At 44.9% G+C, this 27,582-nt stretch overlaps 1 protein-coding gene across 5 annotated transcripts in view; it reads left to right on the top strand.

Moving 5' to 3' along the window:
- Nucleotides 1-27,582, top strand: part of LOC137521115 (flavin-containing monooxygenase 5-like) — an 80,224-nt gene that overhangs the window by 31,440 nt on the left and 21,202 nt on the right. For 3 of the 5 annotated variants that reach the window (XM_068239929.1, XM_068239927.1, XM_068239928.1), the window contains exons 2-7: nucleotides 2,507-2,666; nucleotides 8,608-8,796; nucleotides 13,271-13,433; nucleotides 19,567-19,709; nucleotides 22,937-23,133; nucleotides 25,980-26,335. In XM_068239929.1, the coding sequence (XP_068096030.1) occupies nucleotides 2,535-2,666; nucleotides 8,608-8,796; nucleotides 13,271-13,433; nucleotides 19,567-19,709; nucleotides 22,937-23,133; nucleotides 25,980-26,335 (1,180 nt within the window). In that variant the 5' untranslated portion in view covers nucleotides 2,507-2,534. Of the gene's footprint in view, nucleotides 1-1,290; nucleotides 1,313-2,506; nucleotides 2,667-8,607; nucleotides 8,797-13,270; nucleotides 13,434-19,566; nucleotides 19,710-22,936; nucleotides 23,134-25,979; nucleotides 26,336-27,582 lie in introns of those variants that run through there. The other 2 variants (XM_068239930.1, XM_068239931.1) reach the window with 2 other exon arrangements.

Genomic DNA, 27,582 nt, shown 5'->3' with positions numbered 1-27,582 from the left:
TTTATGAGTCATGACTGTGGCTGTCAGACTCCTGCAATGCATTGTGGGACTTGTAGTTCCTTAACAGCTGGAGGGCCAAGTTTGCCCATGCCTGGTTTAGCCACTTGCTGTTCCCAATGCAGTATATCTATGCCCTGCGGGAGGACTGCTCCCATTCCAGGGGTAAAGATATATGCCTCCTGCCGCATCATTGCTGTGCGTGCTCCCTGCTGTCTACCGCACTCTTTCACATCGCCACTGGTTAGCTGGGAGATCAATGAGTGGGAACGCAGTTCCCATTCATTGATCTAAGTCCCCATGTCAATGATCACCAGCATCAATGAGATGCATGCATCATTGTATTTAAGGAAGTAACACGTCTACGCATTACTTTCTGTTCGCGTACTTATAGTATGCTAATAGGAAATAATGAGCGAGGACATCTTGTGGCCAATTAGTAAAATTACACCTACATACATTTATTTTAATAAAAAGAGCCACACTTACATTAAAATTAACTCCTTCCATCCCGCACTTTCCCATAGTAGTTACCTTAGGGACTGAACTATGTATGTCAAAAGGGTATATTACTGTTCATTTTTTAATGATGGGCTTGTAATCAGTGATGGCTGCAAAACTGAAAAAATACACCTTTTTTTCCAAATAAAATATTGGCGACATACATTGTACTAGGAAAATATTTTAAATGTTGCAATAACCGGGATAAATGGGCAAATAAGATGTGTGACTTTTATCCAGAGTAGAACGTTTTATTTTAAAACTATAATGTCCAAAAACTAATGAATTTTTTCAATTTTTTTCTTATTATTCCCATTAAAATGTATTTAGAATAAAATAATTCTTAGCATACTGTACCACCCAAAGAAAGCCTAACTGGTGATTAGTAGTGATTACGTTATTGGTAAAAGAAAGGGAGGAGCGCTAAAAAGTGAAAAATTGCTCTGGTCCTAAAGGGGAAAAACCCCTCAGTGGTCAAGTGGTTAAAGAGGAACTTCAGCCTAATCAAACATACTGTCATTAAGTTACATTAGTTATGTTAATTAAAATAGATAGATAGGCAATACAATCTCTTACCCACCCGTTTAAAAAAAAACAGGCAAATGTTTGTGATTTCGTGGGGCGGCCATCTTTTTGGTTGAAAGGAGGTGACAGGGAGACACAGTTCCAACTGCCCTGTGTCCTGATCACCTCCCAGCTGCTAGGCAACGAGAACAACAACATCAGAAATCCCATCATGCTTTCCACAACATCGGGGGCTGTTTTCTTTGTTGGGGTGGAACTTAGCTTCTGTGCAGCTAAAAAGTAGGCTTGGGTACGAAAAACAAAGTTCTGATGCTGTGAAATGGTTAAAGGGAACCTAAACTAAGAGTGATATGGATTTTTCCTTTTAAAATATACCAGTTGCCTGACTCTCCTGCTGATCCTGTGCCTCTAATACTTTGAGCCACAGCCCCTCAACAAGAATGCAGATCAGGTGCTCTGACTGAAGTCCGACTGGATTAGATGCATGCTTGTTTCAGGTCTGTGATTCACATACTACTCCAGCCAAAGAGATCAGCAGGACTGCCAGGCAACTGGTATTGTTTAAAAGGAAACTTCCACATCCCTCTCAGTTAAGGTTCCCTTTAAGAAACACCAAGTGTTTTTTCAGTGCAACGGAGTAGATTTTTAGTCTGGAGGTTCAATTTAAGTTGCTGTGCACAGTGTACCCGAGTCGGTGCACTGCTTCTGGGGGCCATTTAAAGAGACACTGAAGCGAAAAAAAATATATGATATAATGAATTGGTTGTGTGCTATGAATAATTACTAGAAGATTAGCAGCACAGAAAATATTCTCATATTTTTATTTTCAGGTATATAGTGTTTTTTTCTAACATTGCATCATTCTCTAAAATGTGCAGATTACACAACACTCAGCATTCAAAATGATTCTTTCAGAGCAGTCTGTGAACTAATGACCTCTCCTCTGCCAGAGAAAAAGAAAACTGTTCACTTATAGTTAAGATAATAAAAGTCAGAAGACAGCCCTCTCCACGACTTTTGAAAGTCGTAGAAATGAATGGCTTTTTTGCATAGAGATAACAACTGGAGTTTCTTAACTCTTCCTGTACTGGAAACAATTAGACTGATGTATCTGATCTTAATGTTTTATTTCTTAGCTGTACTACACATACAAATCATAATATCATTTTTTTTTTTTCGCTTCAGTGTCTCTTTAAGGACTGTGCACTGTACTGAATGTTTTAGTTGTTTATGTTATTTATGGTTATTTGATATATTTTTACTTAGTCCAATAAAGGGCTGCTTTGGCCAATTGAAACTCATGTAAGCAGTCCGTGTGTTATTTCGGTTGATATTGGGATATACTGGTTATGTTTAATTATGTAGGGGATCATAGTATACCCTCATCATGTAGTTTTATGTGTTTGTTCTGTTATTTAGAATAGGATTCATCTTGTATTCTGACTAAAATAAATGCCTTTGAATGTGTTTTATGTTTTTACAGTTTTGCATGTGGTTACTTGGACACCACCATGGTTAAAAGAGTAGCAGTGATTGGTGCAGGTTGCAGTGGGCTGACCGCTATTAAATGCTGTCTGGATGAAGGTTTGGAGCCCATGTGCTTTGAAAGGAGTGAAGATATTGGGGGACTCTGGAGATTTAAGGTATTGTGAAGGCATTGCAAACTGCATTAGGTACAGTAAATATGTTTCACTTTCTTTATAATTAACCATGTTTTTTTGTTAAACAGCGGTCCTGTAATATTTCATAATAAAAATACTGGTATAAAAAACTGTCCAAATTAATCGATGGCCAACCTTTCACGCCAAAATAACATCGCAACTTAGCCGAAAAGACGCACCTCGTGTTGCCGCTGCAGTGCAGCTATACGGTGAGGCTTACAGTACAATGAAAGTATGCCACACTGCTACTGTAAGTGTATGCGTTACTCTGTTACTGTACTCACAATATGCTGTGTTGGGTTGCCATATAGCATTTTATCACAACATAACAAAGTTGGTGCCTGCTGCCAACTAACATATACCCTGTAGTTGCATTGCATGAGTGCAGTAAATTTAGTGCGCTGTGATGCAATGCAACGGACTCGGTGTGGAAGGGCCCTAAGGCTAGGCTCACACTGGGATGTTGCGTTGCACATCCTGCAAAAGCAGGATTGCAACGCATCAGAGAAGAAACATGGCGTCACCCCAGTGATAAAACTGCAGAAAATACCCCCACAAACACCAACATTATACCTCTGAGGGCCCTTTTAGACTTTCGGTGGTACACTCCGTCATGTTCCGCAAAAATCTCGCCACAGAAGCAGTCATAGCCTTATATGGCTATCAAAGTAATCGCGGTGCACCGGGTTCCACTGTGGCAATGCAACAGCTGCAGTGTGTTGTGTGCCGGACGGTAACCCGAAAGTGAGGCATACTTTCATTGTAAAATATGTCTGTATGGTCGCACTGCAGCAGTAACATGCGGTTTGACCTTTCGGGACTGCTGTGGTGGGCTGCAGAAAAAGTAAACCTAAGATGGAGGGGGGGAGTTATACTATGTTGCATTAGATTCAGTTAATCTAGAATTTAAAGTGTACCTGAGATAGGGTTGGAGGAAAAAAATTATACATACCTGGGGCTTCCTCCTGCCCCTTCTACCCTTGCCGTGCTCCGCCTCCTCCTGGTTCTATTGTAATTGGCCCAGAAAGTCCTCTGGTCTGGGGCCAACTACGCATGTGCGGCCAGGTCGCGCTCCTGTCACCGTGAGTGTTCTACACAGTACTACTGCAGCACGCAGAACATTCCCAGCCACAGGAGCGTGACAGGGGGGGCATGCGCAGCCAGGCTGCGCCTGCACCGACTGAACAACTTACCAGAGCCGATTGCAGAAGATCCAGGAAGCGGCTGAGGACAGTGATGGAGCGATCTGCCTGGAGCTGGCTGGAAGAAGCCCCAGATATGTATAATTTTTTCCTCCTACACCATCTCAGCAACACTTTAAAATCTGTAATTAACTGAATCTGATGCAATACAATGTACTGCCAAAGAACAGAATACACAAACCTTACCCTTATTGGAAGCAGTGCGCAGAGTGAATCTGCAGGCAAAATTCCAGGTATTCTAGTTTAACATTGATCTTTCAAAATCTCATCTCTCTCTCTCTCTATTGCAAGTTTTTCATCATTAGCATCATGGCCTACTAGTCTAATTAAGGGTTTATTTCAGCTACCGTATATATTTAAAGTGGTCTGAAACCCCGACATAACATTCAATAAAAATGTGTTTTCCTACATTTTATTATTCATATAGTTATCATATTTGATTTTGTGCATAAGTAATATTGTCTGTTTACAAATTACAAGTTTCCAAAGTGTGGTTTATCGTACCCTGAAACCTGCCATTGTATTTTATTCAAACTGCTTTTCATTATAAATTAACATCTTCTAATTAGCTGTTCTGAGCTGTTTGTGTGCTTGAAGCACAGAGAGCTTCACAGAGAGCTCCTTTTCACTTGTTAGGCCCAGTGCACACCAAAAACTTCTAGCAGATCCGCAAAACACTAGAGGTTTTTGAAGCAGATTTCAGAGCAATTCTAGGCATGTTTAGAGACATTTTCTAAACATGCCTAGCGTTTTTGTGTAGCAGATTACAAATATTGTTACAGTAAAGCTGTTATACTGAACAGCTACTGTAACAAAAACGAATGGAAAACCGCTCTGATCTAGCGTTTTTCAGAGCGGTTTTCCACTTTCCTATACTTTAACATTGAGGCAGAAATGCCTCAGAAATCTTAAAAATGCTGCAGCCCCCGAGTTTGTGTTTGTGGAAAAAACTAGCCCCTCTGGTGTGCACCAGCCTGTTCACGTTCATTAGCCAAGCGATTTCCCCCCGCACGCGTTTTAAAAACGCTTCAGAACCGTTTTGGTGTGCACCAGCGCACACACTGTGTTTACACACATGTATCAACATTGGAATGCAAACAAAGATACTGTTATCTCCAGTTTGGATGCGGATTTGAAGCTGAATAGCAGGGCAAAGTGCTTTGTTAAACCATTTTAGTGATGTTCTGCTAAAAAAGTAAAATTAATTTATGCCATGAGTATTTTGACTATTTTCACCTTGTGAAAAATTCCAGGGTGCAGGAATGTTTAAAAATTTGAGAAAATATGCTGTATATTTTCATTCAGACGGGCTTCAGCTTTCCAAGTACAGTCTTTTCAGTGTGTCATTTTAATTGATGTAGGCATGATTTTATTTCTTTCAGGGCGCATTCACAGTGGGATGTTATTGTCCTGCATTATAAAGTCATTATAACGCAGGTTAACCTACTGTAATGTTAAGCCTATGTGACATTCACAGTGCGATGTTAACGTTGCGTTATGGTAACTCACTGCTTGCAGTGCGTTACCTCTAAACGCAGACGTTAACGAATACAGAGAGGCATACTTTTCATTGCCTGTATGCTCCACTGTATCAACTGTATGCAATGGTAATGCAGCATTAATGTGCGTTACCACCTTTTTTTTGCGTTGCATTGTAATGTTGCATAGCGACTTTAATGTCGCATTACAACACAACGCCCCACTGTGAATATGCCCTCAATAATAATAATCACTAACGGACTTTAGAGTGTGAGGATGATGGGTAAAATGAATTTTAACGCATACTGCAGCTGTTAAGGCTCACCTGAACTGAGAGGGATATGGAGGCTGACATCAAAGTAGCCAAGCAGCTCGGGGTGACCAAAACCACAAGGAAATAATAGGGGACTAAAAGAGACTCAAAAGCCCTTCTACTAAAAAGCAATGCTTAGTGTGATATGCCTTCTTAAAACAGAAGGTACTGGTATTTGCGATAATTCAGCTTTAAGTGAACATCTGTGGTTACCCACAATGCACCTCTTTATTTTTCTTTAAACAATGATGATTGCCTGGAAGTCCTGCTGAACCTCTGCCTCTAAGGCCCGGTTCACACTTGCGGTTGTTTGCCAAACGGACCGGATGACCTGACCGGATCCGGACCGGATCCGGATCGGAACCGTACGGTTCTGATCCAAATCCGATCCGGTCAGGTTGCATCAGGTGTCCATCAGGATGCGATCCGGATCCGTTTGGCAAAAAAACGTTAAAAACAAAAAAAAAGTTGGGGGTCTGGGAGGTCAGCAGAAGGGGGACCTGTGGAATCAGGCCCTCTGCTGTTTAGCACTCACCTCCACCTGCGACATGCTGCCAACATCTCCGGATCCGGATCCAGCTGTGCTGCTCCACTCCAAAATGCTTGCCCATGTGTCCCCATCCAATATCGCCGCAACAATCCCCATAGGAAGTGGGGTAGAACATCTGGATTTCTCAGCCTGTGTGTTGTGCGCTCTCCGGTTCCCATTGGTTTGTATTGGCCGGATGGTGCAGTCCGGCTCCGCCCCGGATACGGCTGCCGGAGGAGCCGGATGAAAAAATAGCGCATGTTGGAACGGAGGCCGGAGTCCGGATCCGGCCCGGATCCGGTCCGGCTCCGGTTCGGCAGAACGGACGCATGTGAACGGACGCATAGGCTTTCATTGCTATGCCGTGCGTCCGTTCCGTCCGTTCTGCAAGCGGTGCGGCTCCGGCACGGCGATTCCGGAGGGCCACCGCAAGTGTGAACCGGGCCTAATACTTTCAGCCTGAACGTGAATGCGGATTAGGTTTTTCTGACTAAAGTCTGACTGGATTAGCCACATGCTTGATTCAGGAATGTCATTCAGACACTACTGCAGCCTAATGGCAACCTCCATATCCCTCTCACTTTAGGTGTACTTTAAATTGGATTTCAGCACCAGGAGCCCAGAACTGGTTGTCCTTGATGTTATAAACAAATGTTGACTGAGGTTATTCCTCCACACCTCCCATACTTTACACCCCCTTCCCTTGTTGGGGAAGGGAGAGGAGGAAAAAAATATTTTCTCCTTACCTCCGTTCCTCTCTCATTTCTTCTCATGCCTATCTGCACATACCAAAGGCCTCTTTTCTATGGGAGACTGAGCTGTGCACTTGTCGGGCAGTTCAGCCTCCTGGCTGCTGGCCACAAGCACCATTCAAATGCATGCAAGCGAGGGGTGGAGAACAAAATGTGAGTGTCATCTGCATGTAAACTGAAGGGAAATATGAGATTGCCTAGGGGGAGGTGTAAAGAGAGAGGAGTACAGGGCCAAAGACTAAGCCTTGGGGAACTCTAATGAGCAGAGGAAGGGTTGCCATTGAAAGAAATTTGGAATGGTTGGATAAATTGGTAGAGAACCAATGGAGATGGATGTCCCAAGATATGGAAGTCCCAACTATACTGTGCAGGGCGTAAACTACAAAACAGTGAATTTCCATTAGCATTGGGAATGGGATCTTACTGTACTTCTAACCCTCAAACTAACTATTAGGGCTTGTTCACACTGCAGACATTTTCGACTTTTTTTTGCCCACGTGCGGTTCTTAAAAATGCCCCCTGACCGCATGGACAATGAATGTCCATGAGAAGGTTCATATCAGCGCAGGTCGTGTGCTGTGCGGCTAGCAAAGCGGTGCATGTACTATTTTCAGGGCGATTCACCTCAATGGAAAGTATAGGAGAAACGCAAAACGCTCACAAAATCGCTTTGTGTAGTGATTGCGTTCGCGTTTTTAAGAATAAATACAATGTATTTATTATTTTCCAGGTCAAAGAGTTCACTTCCTGACTTCCGTCAGGGAGTGAATTACAAAACCGTTCGGAAAAAAACCCTTAGAAAACCGCTAAACACAAAAATGAATCACCCACCCAGGCGCCGGGAATCGGAAAAAAAGACACCTCAAAAACAGCCCAACGCGGACGGACATGCGAGCTGAACGCAATGTGAACAAGGCCTAAACACTAGATGAGTCACACATACTTAAAGAACTATCACTGCAAAATGTTGCATCACAGCTTTAAGATCCTTGATGCTGAAACAAACTTATTTCAGAAAAATCTGTAATTGATATGCAGTAGCAATATGGGGTGCAGAGGTTGCGACCATACCGGGACCCCGAGACTAGAGGGGCCCTCCTTCAGCCACTGTATTAGCTCTTCATTGCTTTTACATTTGTAATTATCAACTCTAGATGTGCTTTGAATAGTGGTAATCATTAACAAACTGTTCTTCTCCATGTCTCTGACACTGTGACTGTCCTTCGCAGCATTTGGTGCTCAAAATCAGTTGTTCTGTATAGAGTGCTTGAGGGGGCCCCATATAAAACTTACCCAGAGCTCCTTAGCTACTACACTGCTGCTATGACTTCAGAAAACTGATGTAAGACTGGTTGCAGACAGTGGGCCTGATTCACAAAGCTGTCATAACTCTTATCATGGTCGCGCTAGCGTTATGGTGCACATAACATTTTTTGCACGCAAACGCGAATTTGCGTGTGAAAACGGCCGCGATTTTGCACGCAAAAAACATCACACGCGTTATGGCGCACACAAAACGCTGGCGCGACCGTGATAAGCATTATCACAGCTTTGTGAATCAAGCCCGGTGTGTTATTGAGCACATCCTTGTTCTTTGCACAGATTAAGCTTATCATTTTGAATTCCTATTGAATATTGTTTGTTGCAGGATGTAGCGGAAGAAGAGCGAGCCAGTATTTACAAATCTGTCATCATTAATACATCTAAGGAGATGATGACTTACAGCGATTACCCAATACCTGAGGACTACCCAAATTACATGCATAATTCCAAAGTGCTGCAGTATTTCCGCCTGTATGTCGAGAACTTTCACCTGCTAAAATATATCCACTTCAAGGTAATCAGTAAATTCTGTTTTTGGTTGTATTTCTCAACCTGTAAAATCCTTTCTGATATGGTATAACTAATATTTACTGACTTACTTTTGTATACGGGTGGGTAAATAATTTCTTACATTAACCACTTTGCCACCGCAGGTGCGTATATCTCCGTCCATTTGCACAACCTTTAATCACCAGGGACGGAGATATAGGCACCTCCCGCCACTACCGCCGCTATGCGTGCTCCCATTTGCTCATGCGCGCGCTCCCGCGCTCGTGCACACCACCGCGCTCGTGCACGCCGCTGCCCACTCGCCCGGAGATCAATGAACGGGAATAACCATTCCCGTTCGTTGATCTAAGCCCCCCAGCAATGATCGGCTGCTTCTATGAGAAGCAGCACGATCATTGTGAAAAAAAAAAGTTTCCCAGCCTCCCTGAACTTCCTGCAAGCATACTTCCTACGCTTGCAGGACGCATTCACAAAAAGTTACTGTGGCCATCTTGTGACCAAATAGTAAAACTATACCCAAAAGCATTTTTCATATACATATACATAGTTTTATATTATAAATTAACTCATTACCTCCCACACTCCCCAATTATTTTTTTTTTGTAATAAAAAAAATATATATATACAATAAAAAAAAATACATAAATAGTTACCTTAGGGACTGAACTCTTTAAATATTTATGTCAAGAGGGTATAACACTGTTACTTTGTAAACTATGGCCTTGTAGGCTTGTAATTAGGGATGAACGCAAAACTGAAAAAAATGCACCTTTATTTTCAAATAAAATATTGGTGCTAAACATTGTGATAGGAACTTAATTTAAATGGTGTAATAACCGGGACAAATGGGCAAATAAATTTCATGGGTTTTAATTACAGTAGCATGCATTATTTAAAAACGATAATGGTTGAAAACTGAAAAAGAATGATTTTTTCCTATTCTCTCATTAAAACACATTTAGAATAAAATAATTCTTTGCATAATGTCCCACCTAAAGAAAGCCTAATTGGTGGCAAAAAAAATCAAGATATAGTTCATTTAATTGCAATAAGTAATAATAAAGTTATAGACGAAGGAATGGAAGGAGCGCTGAAAGGTGAAAATTGCTCTGGTGTTTAAGGGGTAAAACCCCTCAGTGGTCAAGTGGTTAATAAAGGACATTTATTTTATTTTTTTTCCTTTGCTTTACATTTAAAGGCTTTCTAAAGACAAATTAAAAAATGAGTTTAACTTACCTGGGGCTTCTGGCAGCCCGCTGGAGTCATCCTGTGCCTGCGCCGTCTTTCCGAGTCCCTCAACCGTGGTGACCCCCTCAATGCTGGCCAGTCACGGCCAGTCGGAGGCTACTGCCCATAGGTGGCCCCCGAGACGTGTGCACCCTGATCGTGCTTCTGCCACCGGGAGCGCTCTGCTCATGCACAGTAGCGATCATCATGTACTGCGCTTGCGCAGAACGCTCCTGACAGCGGTAGTGAAGTGAGGAGGCGGGTGGCCAACCAGCTTTTCACTTTTTCTGGACTTTTATCCACTATTATAATGTTGCTCCAGAGAAGTAACTTCATTCGTTACTCTTCAAGAAATGGCAAAGTGACAGTCTATTTTCTGCAAGTACAATCAGAAACCAATCCAATTTGTTTTAATATATTATTATTTTGGGCAGCCAACAATCACTTCTGAGCAGGGATGCTCATCCGGATCCGGGTACCCGGGTATCCGACCATTTTTCCGCTATCCGGGTCTGATCCGGATACCTGGGCCACTATCCGGATAGCACTATCCGGATTCTATCCGGATAACTAGCTGCATAATCGGGATACCCGCGGGTATCCGTCCAGATATCCGGATCCGGATAGTGTAACTAGTAAGGAGATGATTTCATTCAGCCAATCAGAGGGCTCCCAGCAGAAGCCCTAGCAACCAATCACAGAGGGGAACCCTGGCCAGCCCCACCTGACCTCATTGAGCCAATCAGAGGCCTACCAGCCTAAGTCCTGGCACCCAATCACAGAAGGGAACCCTGGCCAGCCCCCCTGTATAGCAAGGAGGGCTGGCATGATGAGACATATCGTCCTTTCTTGTGTGGCTGGCTGGTCACTGACAGACTTGCTCCAGTGCTGGCTTAGCAAGTGCAGTATACAGTGATAAACCTAAAGCTTTGAGTGCTAAACACCTTCACTACACTATTGTTCTATTGTGTTTTTAGCTAGCTTGTAATTGTTTGATTTCATCCACTCAGTTAGGTCCTGTCTGTGTCTGTGTAGGCCAGCAGGACAGTATAGGGAATAGGAGGATTACTGTGTTATTGTATTGTAGTTAGTACTGCAGTTAGTTGTTATGGTGGCGGCCTGGCGGGTACACACGGTGCGTTCCCGCACTCGATTTCCTGCTCAATTCCCGTCGACTCGATTATTTCCGACATGTCCGATTTGCGTTTCGATGGATCGTTAGGTCGATTCGCATGTAAAGTATGCCAAATCGACCTAACGATCCATCAAAACGCAAATCGGACATGTTGGAAATAATCGAGTCGACGGGAATCGAGCAGGAAATCGAGTGCAGGAACGCACCGCGTGTACCCGCCAGGCCGCCACCATAACACAGTGTGCACTGACTGTCCTCTACTCTGCGGTCTGTCACTCCATGCTGATTTGATGTAAAGTCCAACCCCGATTTTATTAAAGTAAGAGTACCCCACATCATCTGGTGACATCATCACGTATAAGTTGTACTATGTCTGCTGGCACCGGCAGCTGGGGAAGGGGCCGCAGCACTCAACCCCCAACCGCCACAGGGAGAAAAGTCGCAGCATCCCATTCAGGCCGCAGGAGAATCTTCACCTCCCCAATCTGGCCGCCACGGTGCCACAGGCCACTGCTGCTGATACCGCCACCTATATTCAACCCAAAACACAATTGCGGTGTCATTTTTTTGGAGGTGTCTGGGCTGAAAACTGTCATGTCCCAGTTGTGCGATCGACTTTGGACACAATGTGGGCTGCACGACCGCTGTCTGGAACCTAGTCCTGATGTTAATTAGTGTTGGGCGAACATCTGGATGTTCGGGTTCGGTGTGGTTCGGCCGAACATGCCCCTGATGTTCGGCATGTTCGAGCCGAACCCCGAACCCAACCCGAACATGTCCCTTTGGGGCCCCTATAGGGTCCCAGCATAAAGGGAGAGCATGCCCCGAGCGCAGGGGGGGGGGGGGGGGGTCGGAAATGCCCCCCACCCCTCCCCGCTAAGCTCTCCCTTTTGATGGTTCCCTATAATGTTAAATTTAAGCCCCCCAAAAGTACCTGAGGAGGAGGGCAGGAAGCGGGCAGCCAGAGATGCTAGGCGCTAGTACCATCTGGTACTTCCGCCCTCTCTTGACGCACTTCCTGTTTACATTTGAAGTCGCATCAAGAGAGCGCAGAAGTACCGCGATGACGCGAACGAGGGTACGCGTCATCTACATGATGACACGTACCTTCGTACGCGTCATCGCGGTACTTCTGCGCTCTCTTGACGCGACTTCAAATGTAAACAGAAAGTGCGTCAAGAGAGGGCGGAAGTACCAGATGGTACTAGCGCCTAGCATCTCCGGCTGCCCGCTTCCTGCCCTCCTCCTCAGGTACTTTTGGGGGGCTTAAATTTAACATTATAGGGAACCGGCAAAAGGGAGAGCTTAGCGGGGAGGGGTGGGGGACATTTCTGACCCCCCCCCCCCCGCCCTCGGGGCATGCTCTCCCTTTATGCTGGGACCCTATAGGGGGCTATGTTCGGCCGGACACGGCTGTGTTCGGCCGAACAAAGAAGGCCTGTTCGGGTTCGGGCAGCGTGGCCGAGCACCATCCCGAACACCATGAGGTGTTCGGGGGGTGCCGAACCGAACCCGAACAGGCCAAAATCCGGGCGAACCCGAACAGTGGCGAACACTGTTCGCCCATCACTAATGTTAATTGACAGCTTTTTTTTTTTCATTTTATGTCCACCAAATACTTAATTAGTATTTCCCTTTAAAAAAAAAACATGATGCTACATGCATCATTTACCCTAAAAACCATTTTAAAGCTATTTAAAGGGCACTTCCGGGTTTTCTATCTGGATACCTGAATAGGTCGGGTACCCGCGGGTAATTTGGTCGGATATCCGGATCGGATCCGGATATCCGCAAGGTCGGATCCGGATAGCCGGATCCGGATATCTGGGTACCCGGATCCGGGCGGGTAATAAAAAGCACTACCCGAGCATCCCTGCTTCTGAGTTCAGAGATGAAAGATATTTACGTGATACTGACAACGGCTAGATCTTTCGATTTTGTTGTCATGCATTTAAATGTCATTTTACATGTGCTCAGTTTTCTGGCTAATAGTCAACATAAACTGCCTCCCAACGTGACCAATACATGCAAGATGGGGTTGCAAGAAAATAACTAACTGGCTCATACACTGTTGCTGTAGTTAAGTAACTTCTGTTTTGTTCTGTTTAACGTGTAGACAGCTATTTGCAGCATTAAGAAACATGCAGATTTTAGTACCACTGGCCAGTGGAATGTTATCACAGAGTCAGAAGGCAAACAGGAAACTCATGTCTTTGATGCCATCCTTGTGTGCACAGGACATCACACACACCCAAACCTGCCTCTTCATTCTTTTCCAGGTATGATGCTACATTAAAAAGATAAATCCTCCCACAGATGGACAGATCTTACAGGGCTGCCACGAAGTTACAAGCGACCCACGCAACGGCTTGGTGCACCGGAATCCCAGGGGCCTCGGGCTGGGCTGCCAGGTGCTCCGTGGCTCCCTTCTGCCGTAGCTCACATGGCCCGATCCAGTGCCGAATATCACCACTCTTCTGCCAGTTAGCGTCCGGTCACTATGGTTACTTCCAGCCAGTGCCTCTAATGATATCAGAGACTCTGGCCAGAAGCAATCATGGTGTCCGGGGCTAAGCGGCCTGCAGGAGAGCGGTGCAATTCGGTGCCATGTAAGTTACTAATCACAACTCGGCCGAAGGGATCCACGGAGCACAGCACAGGGTGGGGGACCAGAGGTGACACAGAGGAAAACCAGAAGTGACACAGAGTGGGACCAGAGGTGACAGAGTGGGACTAGGTGACACAGAAGGGAACAAATGTGACACAGGGGGAGACAAAAGAGGCACAGGGGGAACAGAAGAGAACAAAAAAGGCACAGCAGAACAGAGGTGACACGGGGACAAAAATGGCACAGGAGGAAACGAGGTGACACAGAGGGGTACAAAAGAGACATGGAGAACAGAGGCAACATGGGGACAAGAGGCACGGGGAAAAGAGGTGACACAGAGGAGGACATAAGAGGCACAGAGGTGACAGTGTTCTGACTTAAGAATGGATTGAGGGTTTTTAATGGACCTGTAGACCCTATCTTGTTCGTTAACCTGTATTTTGTTAGTCACTTTATTAGGTATGTCTTGCTAGTATTGAGTATTACTGTTTTTGCCATCAGAACTGATTTAATTGTTCATGGTATTCTTCAGAGATTTTTGCTCCATATTGACATGACAGCATCATGCAATACCAGTAGTTCAGAGAAGTATGGTGAACTCCAATGTCACAGACCGCAAGGGCCGGTCCACGATCGGTCAATCGATCGGAATCAGAAATCCTCTCACACTGTCATTTTGCTCATCACGAAGCGTAACCTGACTTCGCAAGTTGATGAACCGACTAGCGGAGGCAGCGTTCGGACGCCAAAGGATTAACAACACACGTACAATTCAAAAGCAACCACCACCTGTGAGGCAGCACAGGACTGTAAATATTTTAGCACACTGTGAACACTGTAAGTTAACCCTTAGCGGTATACAGGGATCGGCGCCAGACCTGTTTATCTGTGGCCGATTCCAGCATACGAATTATAAATAGCGCTGTGCTGCGTAATATGTTGGCACTTTATAAATAAATAAATAAAAAGAAAAGAAAAGAAACCCCCACTCACCGAGACTAGCAGGAGCTAGGCGACTCAGACCCAAACAGCAAATAGGAGGAAAGGGAAAACTCTGCACAATGTCCACAATGAGATGTAAAATTCCAATTTTTATTGAATCAGGTAAAACCAGCACAACCGGACAGCTAACTGTAGCTACATGCACGTCACTAGGGGGTTGGATCCGGGCCACCACCCCAAACCTGTTGCCATGGATCCATTTTGGCCAGTCTCCCTCCCCCAGGGCCGTTTCGCCCGGTTTGAGCGGGCAGGAGGGAGCGCTCTGGGCAGAGCAGCGGGGGAGCGGGCCCAGGTAGTTACAAACTCAGCTTTCTCCGCGATCCCGCACGCAGCCTCCAGCTTCTTTCTATTTCCTCCCCCGGCGTCCATCCGTTGGTTACAGTACCTCTTGTGATAACATAACCGCATGTAATCACATGAGGCACTGTTACTAATGTATGGACGCTGGGGGAGGAAATGGAAAAAAGCTGGAGGCTGCGTGCGGGGATTGCAGAGGAAGGTGAGTTTGTAACGACCTGTGCCCACTCCTCTCGCTGCTGGAGGCAGCTACCTATCTAAACTATACTGGGGGAAACCTACCTATCTAACCTATACTGGGTAAACATACCTATCTAACCTATACTGACAGAACCTACCTATCTAACCTATACTGGGATCCAGACTAGTGTTGGGCGAACACCTGGATGTTCGGGTTCGCGAACGTTCGCCGAACATGGCCGCGATGTTCGGGTGTTCGCGCCGAACTCCGAACATAATGGAAGTCAATGGGGACCCGAACTTTCGTGCTTTGTAAAGCCTCCTTACATACTACATACCCCAAATTTACAGGGTATGTGCACCTTGGGAGTGGGTACAAGAGGAAAATTAGCAAAAAGAGCTTATAGTTTTTGAGAAAATCTATTTTAAAGTTTCAAAGGGAAAACTGTCTTTTAAATGCGGGAAATGTCTGTTTTCTTTGCACAGGTAGCATGCATTTTGCCGCCATGCAGTCATAAATGTAATAAAGATAAGAGGTTCCATAAACAGGGACTGGCAACGCTAACCCAGCAGCAGCACACGTGATGGAACAGGAGGAGGCGCAGGAGGAGAAGGCCACGCTTTCAGACACAACAACCCAGGCCTTGCATGAGGACAAGAAGCGTGCGGATAGTATGCATTTTGCCGCCATGCAGTCATAAATGTAATAAAGATAAGAGGTTCCATAAACAGGGACCGGCAACGCTAACCCAGCCAGCAGCAGCACACGTGATGGAACAGGAGGCGGCGCAGGAGGAGAAGGCCACGCTTTGAGACACAACAACCCAGGCCTTGCATGAGGACAAGAAGCGTGCGGATAGCATGCATTTTGCCGCCATGCAGTCATAAATGTAATAAAGATAAGAGGTTCCATAAACAGGGACCGGCAACGCTAACCCAGCAGCAGCACACGTGATGGAACAGGAGGAGGTGCAGGAGGAGAAGGCCACGCTTTCAGACACAACAACCCAGGCCTTGCATGAGGACAAGAAGCGTGCGGATAGCATGCATTTTGCCGCCATGCAGTCATAAATGTAATAAAGATAAGAGGTTCCATAAACAGGGACCGGCAACGCTAACCCAGCAGCAGCACACGTGATGGAACAGGAGGAGGCGCAGGAGGAGAAGGCCACGCTTTGAGACACAACAACCCAGGCCTTGCATGAGGACAAGAAGCGTGCGGATAGCATGCATTTTGCCGCCATGCAGTCATAAATGTAATAAAGATAAGAGGTTCCATAAACAGGGACCGGCAACGCTAACCCAGCAGCAGCACACGTGATGGAACAGGAGGAGGCGCAGGAGGAGAAGGCCACGCTTTCAGACACAACAACCCAGGCCTTGCATGAGGACAAGAAGCGTGCGGATAGCATGCATTTTGCCGCCATGCAGTCATAAATGTAATACAGATAAGAGGTTCAATAAACAGGGACCGGAAACGCGAACCCATCACAGATGGTCATTGTTTATGTTACTTGGTTGGGGTCCAGGAGTGTTGCATAGTCGTTTCCAATCCAGGATTGATTCATTTTAATTTGAGTCAGACGGTCTGCATTTTACAGTGGTGGGTGAGTGGTGTACTACTGTTCCCAGCAGCGACACAGAGCACAATGCTATACAGTGGTGGGTGAGCGGTGTACTACTGTTCCCAGCAGAGACACAGAGTGGCAGTAAACACAATGCTATACAGTGGTGGCTGAGCGGTGTACTACTGTTCCCAGCAGCGACACAGAGCACAATGCTATACAGTGGTGGGTGAGTGGTGTACTACTGTTCCCAGCAGCGATACAGAGCACAATGCTATACAGTGGTGGGTGAGCGGTGTACTACTGTTCCTAGCAGAGACACAGAGTGGCAGTAAACACAATTCTATATAGTGTGGCTGAGCGGTGTACTACTGTTCCCAGCAGCGACACAGAGCACAATGCTATACAGTGGTGGGTGAGCGGTGTACTACTGTTCCCAGCAGAGACACAGAGTGGCAGTAAACACAATGCTATACAGTGGTGGCTGAGCGGTGTACTATTGTTCCCAGCAGCGACACAGAGCACAATGCTATACAGTGGTGGGTGGGTGAGCGGTGTACTACTGTTCCCAGCAGCGACACAGAGCACAATGCTATACAGTGGTGGGTGAGTGGTGTACTACTGTTCCCAGCAGACACACAGAGTGGCAGTAAACACAATGCTATATAGTGTGGGTGAGCGGTGTACTACTGTTCCCAGCAGCGACACAGAGCACAATGCTATACAGGGTGAGCGGTGTACTACTGTTCCCAGCAGAGAGACACAGAGTGGCAGTAAACACAATGCTATATAGTGTGGGTGAGCGGTGTACTACTATTCCCAGCAGCGACACAATGACCGGGGGACCCTGGCTAGCCTGGCTGGAGAGAGAACTACCCTGCCTGCCTACCCAAAGCTAAACCCACAGACAAATGGCGGAGAAATGACGTGGATCGGGTATTTATTTACCCGAACCACGTGACAGTTCGGCCAATCAGAGCGCGTTCGGGTCCGAACCACGTGACCCGTTTGGCCAATCACAGCGCTAGCCGAACGTTCGGGTAACGTTCGGCCATGCGCTCTTAGTTCGGCCATATGGCCGAACAGTTTGGCCGAACACCATCAGGTGTTCGGCCGAACTCGAACATCACCCGAACAGGATGATGTTCTGCAGAACCCGAACAGTGGCGAACACTGTTCGCCCAACACTAATCCAGACCACTAGTAACACGCATGTAGCTAGAGTTAACTGTCCGGTTGTGCTGGTTTTACCTGATTCAATAAAATTTTACATCTCACTGTGGACATTGTGCAGAGTTTTTCCCTTCCTCCAATATCAGTTGTGTAGAATTAAGTGGATTCTACTGAAGTAGTGAACACACAATACAAGTGAGACTCTAAAGCGAGTCTAAATCCACTTTTTTAACTTGCATTCACGTCAAGCAGCATAATCCCTGCTAAACTGCTGCTATCCCGCGGCAAAACGAGGGGTTTATACCCCCCAAATCCCCTCTGCAAAATCCACGACTTTCTTTGTCGTGGATTTTGCTGCTCATGGAGGCAGAGCTATGAGCTGCAGCTCTGCCTCCACGCGCGTCAATCTGCCAGCGGATCTCCGCCTCTCCCCGCCCCTCTCAGTGAAGGAAGACTGAGAGGGGCGTGGAGAGGCGGCGATCAGCGGGGATTGACGCGCAAAGAGGCAGAGCTACAGCCATAAGCTCTGCCTCTATGAGGAAGCGCTCCCCGGAGACAGCAGAGGGGATTTGGGGGGTATAAACCCCTTGTTTTGCCGTGGGATAGCGGCGGTTTAGCAGGGATTATACTGCTTAACATAAATACAAGTTAAAAAAAGGGGATTTAGACTCGCTTCTTATAAAGCTTGATAAAATGGCTTTATAATGCATATTTTAGTGGTCAGGTGCAATGAGGCAGGCTTATTGTGACTGTGGCTCATGTTAACAGAATTCTGACGATGGAATCAGAAATTTGCAGTACTGGCTGGAAGCAAAGGTCAGGTTGGGCTACCAAAACTCATGTATGTAACCACTCTGCACATCCCCGATTAGCTAGAAGAACTGTGATTTTCTGCTCTAATAACCAGTTTAAATAATTTTGAAAAGCATAGAACAAGGAGTGGGATTGAGGATCATGCATTTTTGCTGTACGTTTTCCTTGTTAAAAGAAGAAATAATGCAGCTGTATGAAATAATAAGGATTAAAGTGAACCTGAGGTGAAAATAAACTGATGAGAAAAACAATTATATTTATCCTCCTACTTCTAAAAATGACTTTTTTTTTAAAGTATCCTACGGTTTTGTTTTATATTTAAAAATTCACAAAGCAGGTTGAAGGTTTTACTGTCTCTAATCAGTGACAGTCTATTAAGTGTCCTAGAGTTAGAAAAAGGTCAATAGTTCATGTATTCTATCTCTCCCTGCCCTCAAAAGTTGCATTCTGCCAGGAAAACTTGTATGGCTGTAATTAGCTTATCAGGGATGTTTACTACATACAAGGTACCGATAAGACAGAAGCTGTCACTTCCATGAATAGACATTAACTCTTTCAGGCAGCAAAATCAAACAAGTAAAAAAACCTTGTTATAAATATGTTTTGTACTGTACATACACATGTTTATCTCATCATGTCACATGTCGCCTCTGGTACACTTTAAATGCAGTTACACATTTTATAACACCACAGGGCAAGTCATTTTAACCAAATAAGAAAATGTTGCATGAGCATTAACATTCAGCAAATAAAATCAATCACTCTTTCTTATAGGCATTGAGAACTTCAAAGGTCAGTACTTTCACAGCCGTGTCTATAAATCTATTGAGCCTTTCAAAGACAAAACAGTAATCGTGGTTGGTATTGGAAACAGTGGAGTTGATCTAGCAGTGGAAATCAGTGCTGTGGCAAAGCAAGTGAGTATACTAATTCTTGTCAGCATAGGGTGTACCCTTTTAAGAGACGATCGTTTGTAGGAGAGAACACATAGAGATTTAAAGGGACTCCGAGCAGTGCAGAAACTATGAAAAAATGCATACCATTTTGAAGCTCTCTTTCTCCTCTTTCCAACGATATACAAACCGCCGCCCTACGCCTTTTAGTTTTCACAATTTTCGCGATCAAAATCGCGGCCGCCGTGATTTCGTTCGCGAAAATATGAAAAACTAAAAGGCGTAGGGCGGCGGTTTATATATTGTTGGAAAGAGGAGAAAGAGAGCTTTAAAATGGTATGCATCTTTCCATAGTTACTTATATTACACAGGACGACTTTTCCCCAAAGTCGGTGGCTCCATTCAGCTGCTGACTTTGGGGAAAAGTCGTCCTGTGTAATGCAAGCAACTATGGAAAGATGCATACCATTTTGAAGCTCTCTTTCTCCTCTTTCCAATGACACATAAACCGCCACCCTACACCTTTTAGTTTTCGATATTTTCGTGATCGAAATCGCGGCGGCCTCGATTTCGATCGCGAAAATCACGAAAACTAAAAGGCGTAGGGTGGCGGTTTATATCTCGTTGGAAAAAGGAGAAAGAGAGCTTCAAAATGGTATGCATCTTTCCATAATTTCTGCACTGCTCGGAGTCCCTTTAAGTGAACAATTTAACTATGTGATTTCCTAGGCTGATTTTGTGAGCATGATCACATATAGCTTCTGTTTCCTGCGTAGAGTAAAACCAGGAGTGATTACAGTTCACCGGGGCCTTGTAAATGAATGTACCTTACAACTGACTCTTTTGGAGGGACAGTCCCTCTTTTGGAAATCCCATGGTACAACTGCCTTAGTGTTGATGTGACTGCCTAAGCAGTATGCCAGAAAATGGGAAGGGGGGGGGGGGGGGGGTAGTACTTCATCCATGCACAGCATCATTGCATGTGCATTCATGTCACTCCACATCTTTACATCCAGAGACGGCAGAATATATGCATATTTAGCAAAGTGGCAGATGCTCTGCTACTCTTATACCATTGCAGTCAATACCTTATCCCTTCCTACCTACTAATAACACCTATACTGTCAATTTCACCCTGTGTTACAGGGTTCCAGGGTGCAGCAGTTGTCATGGCTCTGTATCTTCTGGTAATGAGAGTGTGTATCATTACTTAGAGGTACCTTGTATAGAATGATACAGCCATAGTTACAACATCTGCCTCCCGCCCCTCACCACACACACCTGGTAAATCACCCCAGAAGCCAGATTAGTGACAAGGCAATGGGGAGCCTAGAGTGTGGCAGGGGAAAGCGGTGCTTGGATGTGTTCAATTGGGCATTTCAAGAATCTATACTCAATGCCCTTCGCTAACTGTATTCTAGTTTTAAAATTGTTACTGCTTGCCTTTATAATACAGTAGTCGACTGTTTGTTCCGATGCTAGTTCAGGGGATTTTTCACAGAGTCCGCATTCATCTATATCATCAGCCAATCAGGATGCTGTAGAGCAAATACACCTCTACTGCGTGCTCCAATGTGAAAGTGCTGCAAATATAAACTGCAGCATGAAAGAAGGTGGAAATTTGAAAGAGAAGTGGAAGACCAAATGGCCTCATCGCACATACGCCTTTAGCTCATCACAGTAAGCTTTTCCTTGACTATTACTCCCTTCACCCCATGAGCAGACACCAACCTAGAAAGCAAAGAAGGGCTGGAGATAATAATGTGTATGCTGATATTAATTACAGAATACTCTAGAAGCTCAAGGTGACCCAAAACTACTAGGAAAGTATAGTGGACTAAAAGAGACCGTAAAGCCCTCCTACTAAAAAGCCAATGCTCAGTGTAGTTTGTCTTCTTAAAACAGAAGACATTTCCGATAATTCAGCTTTAAGTGAATGACTAGGGTCTCCCACAATGCATCCCTACTGAATATGCAAATTATCTCTTTATGCCCCTGAAGGCAGGCTTACATCCAGAACCGCTGGTGGATAGCAAGCCTATAGCTTATAAAATTTACAGAGCCACATCGACCCAATATGCAGACAGCCTGTTTCGTATTGTTGGTCATCCTCAGTCCATGGCAGGGATTGATATGGCTCTATGGGATATGGACTTGGACCAGAACAACATTTAAAGCTGAATCAATTATCTCAAATACCTTCTGTTTTAAGAAGGCAAAGTACACTGAATGTTTATTTTTTTGTAGGAGGGCTTCTCGGTGTCTTTTAGTCCCCTATACTTTCCTAGTAGTTTGGGGTCACCCCGAGCTGCTTTGGAATTCTGTTGTTCTGGTTGCACAAATTGCACAGAAAAATTCATTGCAGACTCCCCTTCTCTCCAACTGAATTGATTTGTTCCTGTGTGATATAAACATTTCTTCCCCTGGGTTACAGGTGTCCACTCTCAAGTGTGATCTTTGTTTTTAGACTGAATCCTGCCCTTATAAAAAGCATTACTTGTCATAATAGGGCACTGCCAGGTAACACTCCAAAGGGATCATGTTTGAGTTAAAACAGGTAAAAGGAGAACTGTAGTGAGAGCTATATGGAGGCTGCCATATTTATTTCCTTTTAAGCAATACCAGTTGCCTGGCAGCACTGCTAATCTATTTGGCTGAAGTAGTGGCTGAATCACACCAGAAACAAGCATGAAGCTAATCTTGTCATATCTGTCAGAAAAATCTGATCTGCTGCACGCTTCAGGGTCTATGGCTGAAAGTATTAGAGGCACAGCATCAGCAGGATAGCCAGGTAACTGGTATAGCTTAAATTGAAATAAATATGGAAGCCTCCATACAACTCTCTCTACAGTTCTCCTTTAAGGCTCAGTTCACACTACAACACAAAATGGCCAGTTTTTGCTGGATTGCAAAAACTGACAGTCGACAGAGCCTATGTTATTAAAGGGGTCTGTTCACACTAAACGTGACACAAAAATCTGAACTGCACAATTTTTACGGAGAGAGGCTGCATTTCCCATAGAAACGTGGAAACACATCTGCTCCAGACTCCGACCAAACGCTGTCTGCTCCAAAGAGGCCACTGTGATCCGGCTCAATGTGAGCCAATCGTTAGGAAAGTTAAAGCTGTACATATGTATGTAGATTCACATACGTCATTTTCTTTCCCTTTTATTGCACTTTATAAGGCATAATCTGCTTACCAAGAATGACAACATTAGATCACTACCATGGCAATTCATTTTCTCCAGGTATTTCTCAGCACAAGAAGAGGAGCATGGGTAGTGAATCGTGTTAGTGACAATGGCTATCCAATAGACATAGTTGTTTCCAATCGCCTTGGCAAGCTTATTCAGCATGTATTTCCAGGACTTGTTAACAGCTTGGTGGAGAAGAAAGCTAACTCTAGAGTTGACCATGTTAATTTTGGCCTAAAACCTAAACACAGGTATTGTTCTCCTCCTTCTGAACAAATAAATAGATATTTTAATATAACACAGATTGCTTATATCTATAGAGCAGGGGTAGGGAACCTTTTTGGCCGAGAGAGCCATAAACTCGACATATTTTAAAATGAAATTCTGTGAGAGCCATACAATATGTTTAAAACTAAATACAAGGTAATGTGTACATTTTATGCAAAACAAACACTTTTAAAGTACAATAAGTGTCTGCATTCTTTAATAACGTTGTTATGCAGTTGCTAATGGACGATTTCCGCACAAATGCAATCTCATTGGCAGATGCAATCTCATTGGCAGGCGATTTCCCCACAAATGCAATCTCATTGGCAGACTATTTCCCCACAAATGCAATCTCATTGGCAGACAATTTTCCCGCAAATGCAATCTCATTGGCAAACTATTTCCCCACAAATGCAATCTCATTGGCAGATGCAATCTCATTGGCAGACGATTTCCCCACAAATGCAATCTCATTGGCAGACAATTTCCCCACAAGTGCCATCTCATTGGCAGACAATTTCCCCACAAGTGCAATCTCATTGGCAGACGATTTCCGCACAAATGCAATCTCATTGGCAGACTATTTCCCCACAAATGCAATCTCATTGGCAGATGCAATCTCATTGGCAGGCGATTTCCCCACAAATGCAATCTCATTGGCAGACTATTTCCCCACAAATGCAATCTCATTGGCAGACAATTTCCCTACAAATGCAATCTCATTGGCAGACAATTTCCCCACAAGTGCAATCTCATTGGCAGACAATTTCCCCACAAGTGCAATCTCATTGGCAGACAATTTCCCCACAAGTGCAATCTCATTGGCAGACGATTTCCCCACAAATGCCTATCACATTGGCAGACGATTTCCCCACAAATGCCTATCACATTGGCAGACGATTTCCCCACAAATGAACTCTCATTGGCAGAAGATTTCCCCACAAATGAACTTACCAGACTGGAGTGACCTCCTGGACCTGGAGTGACGGCGGCGGCTCCTACGGCGGCGGCTCCTGCGGCGGCGGCGGCTGCTGCTCCTGCTGGCTTGTGCACTAGTGCGCTCCGAAGCAGTAGCTATGGGTGCGGCTGCCTCCGGGTCGCACGTCGTTGGGTCGGCTCCTCCCCCCGCCAAGCTGCCTCAGTTCCCGCTGGCTGCGCCGATGTGTCACACGTAACGTGTGACATCACTTTCACAGGCAGCGCCAGCATCAATCTGGGTCGGGCAGAAAAGGCATTCTGGCGCGGGAGGCGGTGCCGATGAAAGAGGCACACATAAGTACAAAGACCCGGCATGGAGGAGGGGGGCGGGGCCGCGGCGCAGATTACGGCGGGGCAGATTAGTAAACACAGGCTCTCTGGCCGCTCTGTCACACGTCTTTTAGCGAGCCAGAGAGCCATACGCAGGCATGAAAAGAGCCATATATGGCTCGCGAGCCATAGGTTCCCGACCCCTGCTATAGAGAGTGGGGACTGAGGGGACTGAGATAAACAGATCCAGTGGAATACTAAACAGGTGCGGGGAGGGGAGGTTGATAACCCTTCCATGGTGACATCTGGGCAGAAGCGATGAAGGACCTAGTCGATTAGTGTTGGGCATTCTGGGGATGCAGAAGGGATTGACTTCATTCCTTCCTCCTTTTTCATGGGCCCCCATAGAAAAGCTTCGGTAGACGAATTGGGTGAATTACCTGACTGGACAAATTAACCGGGCCGCCTAGTGGAGGATACAAGTGGTCTGGGAGGATGGCGAGGGACCAATGAACCTGAATGGGGCTGGAGGAAGCCCCAGATAATATATATATATATATATATATATATATATATATTCATATTCTCGGGGGGGGGGGAGTGGGTAGAGGGGCAACCAATGCATGCTGTTGCTACTTGGAAGCATGCCAGCCTTCTCCCCCTTGTCCCCTCCCCAATACATGCTTTGAAATGGGGAAAAAGAGGTCCTTGCAAGCTCCCAATGTATGCTCTACGCTGCAGGATAGGAGAGAGAGAGATGGCAAGTAGGAATGGTCAATGAGAGGACTGACATGCTTTGAATGTGGCAATGGCATTGTGTTGAGTCGGTTTCAAGACTTTCAAGTACAGCAGGTTAGGTATGAGTGAAGGGCTGCAAGTGTAGAATAGGTGCCAGTCGGAAAAAGTAGACCCCTGCAGGGCTTTACCTCAGGGCACTGAAGTCATATCAGCAATAGAGCTATAACAAGCATTTCTCATCTTGGCTTAACCATGGCAGAAAAGGTGTGAAGAGTGAGGAGGAATGGTGCCTGGAAAAAGAAGGTGATTTAGTAAGGAAACCCAACCTTGCTAAAGGATTTCAACTTAAGAAGAGTCAGGCAAGGACATTAGTGGATACATGACAAGTAGGTGGATTCCGCTACACCTCGGACACCAAGATCGTGCTGGAACCAGGCGACTTGACCCAAATATGCAGAAAAACGAAGAAAGTTCCGCACAGAATCTTGTGTTCAATCAAGTCCCAACTTTATTGATACAGGTAAAAAGCCATGGAGCTCCATGACTGTATGGCTTTTTACCTGTATCAATAAAGTTGGGATTCGATTGAACACAAGATTCTGTGCGGAACTTTCTTCGTTTTAGTGGATACATGAGTTGCCAATAAGGGACAACCAGATGAACAAGGTACTTTAAGCACACAGTAAAGCATTTTTATAGTAGAAGATAAAAAAAGGGCTGTAACAGAAATTTACATATCAGTGGAATAAAACTAAGCTTATATATGCTTTGTCTGCATACTAACTCCTGATGGCTCTTTTGAATTTGATACATGAAATGTTCTTGTACTCCTATTCATGTACAGGTTTTATAGTCAACATCCAACAATTAGTGATGATCTGCCCAATCGCATCATCTCTGGCAAAGTTCTGATAAAGGCGAATGTGAAACGTTTCACTGAGAGAGATGCCATCTTTGAAGATGGATCTGTGGAAAAAGACATTGATGTTGTCATTTTTGCCACAGGATACACTTTTTCGTTTCCTTACATTGATGAATCTGTCATTAAGGTGGAACATAACCAAGTGCCTTTATATAAAATGGTATTTCCTCCACATCTGGAAAAATCAACAATGGCTTTCATTGGTTACATCCAACCGCTTGGGGCTATAATGCCAATGTCTGAGATGCAGGCTCGCTGGGCAGCAAGAGTCTTCAAAGGTAAAAACGAATACTAGACAACTGGAGATTTGGCTCCACTCCACCTGTGTGAGCACCAACCCCCTGCCATTTCCTGGTTCCTTAGTTCATCTGTGTTTTGATATTTAGTTCATCTGTGTTTTGATCTTTAGTTCATCTGTGTATTTGATGTTTTTTTTTTCTTGCACTCACTGGAAGGTGGAGTAGTGGCGTACGTTAAAAAGGGGCGATGGGAAAAAAGGGCGCCGGGTTTTTAACGATAAACATGGATTACGTTTAAAAATGTATTTCGTTTAAAAGTAATGTTTTTAAACGTTATAAATCATTAAATAATGTGTATTAAATCGGCAATTGTAAAAACGTTAATCTTTCGTTTAAAGAATGAAACGCATAATAACGTTTAAAAAAAAAATTACTAAGTAACCCTCCCTGTACCTACCCCTAACCCCTAGACCCCCCTGTTGATGCCTAAACCTAAGACCCCCCCTGTTGGTGCCTAAACCTAAGACCCCCCTGTTAGTGCCTAAACCTAAGACCCCCCTGTTGGTGCCTAAACCTAAGACCCCCCTGTTGGTGCCTAAACCTAAGACCCCCTGTTGGTGCCTAAACCTAAGACCCCCCTGTTAGTGCCTAAACCTAAGATCCCCCTGTTGGTGCCTAAACCTAAGACCCCCTGTTGGTGCCTAAACCTAAGACCCCCCTGTTGGTGCCTAAACCTAAGACCCCCCTGTTGGTGCCTAAACCTAAGACCCCCCTGTAATTTTTTTCGTTTAAAAATAATGTAAAAAAAAAAAAAAAAGTAATGTTTTTCGTTTAAAAATAATGTTTGGGAAAAATATTGTACTGGTTTTCGTTTAAAAATAATATTTAAACATGTATAAATCATTAAATAATGTGTAATCATGAGAAACAGTAATAAAACATTAAGTCTCCGGGCGCCGCTTTTAAAACGTTAGTTTTCTCCGGCGCCCTTTTTTCCTACCGGGCGCCCATTAAACGATATTTATTATAGAAGTGAATGGCGGCGCCCGATTTGTCCACTAGCCTCAGGCGCCCGAATTTACTGTTTCCGGAGTAGTGGTCCAGGGCTTCTTAGGTTGGCGATCACTTTTGGGCTGTCGCTGCAGCTTTGGAGTGAAGCAGTCTTTTGAACCTAGTGCTGTACCATTATTGTTCCTGTGAGGTCCCAAGTCTGTGGTGCTCAGGAGGGGCGGGGAACTCTTCTCTGCCTGCTGCTTCTAGAGTGGAGTAAAGTAAAGTGGCGCAGA

Source organism: Hyperolius riggenbachi, chromosome 6 (assembly GCF_040937935.1).
Source record: "Hyperolius riggenbachi isolate aHypRig1 chromosome 6, aHypRig1.pri, whole genome shotgun sequence".
Taxonomy (NCBI): domain Eukaryota; kingdom Metazoa; phylum Chordata; class Amphibia; order Anura; family Hyperoliidae; genus Hyperolius; species Hyperolius riggenbachi.
This window is presented reverse-complemented; position numbering and strand designations above follow the sequence as displayed.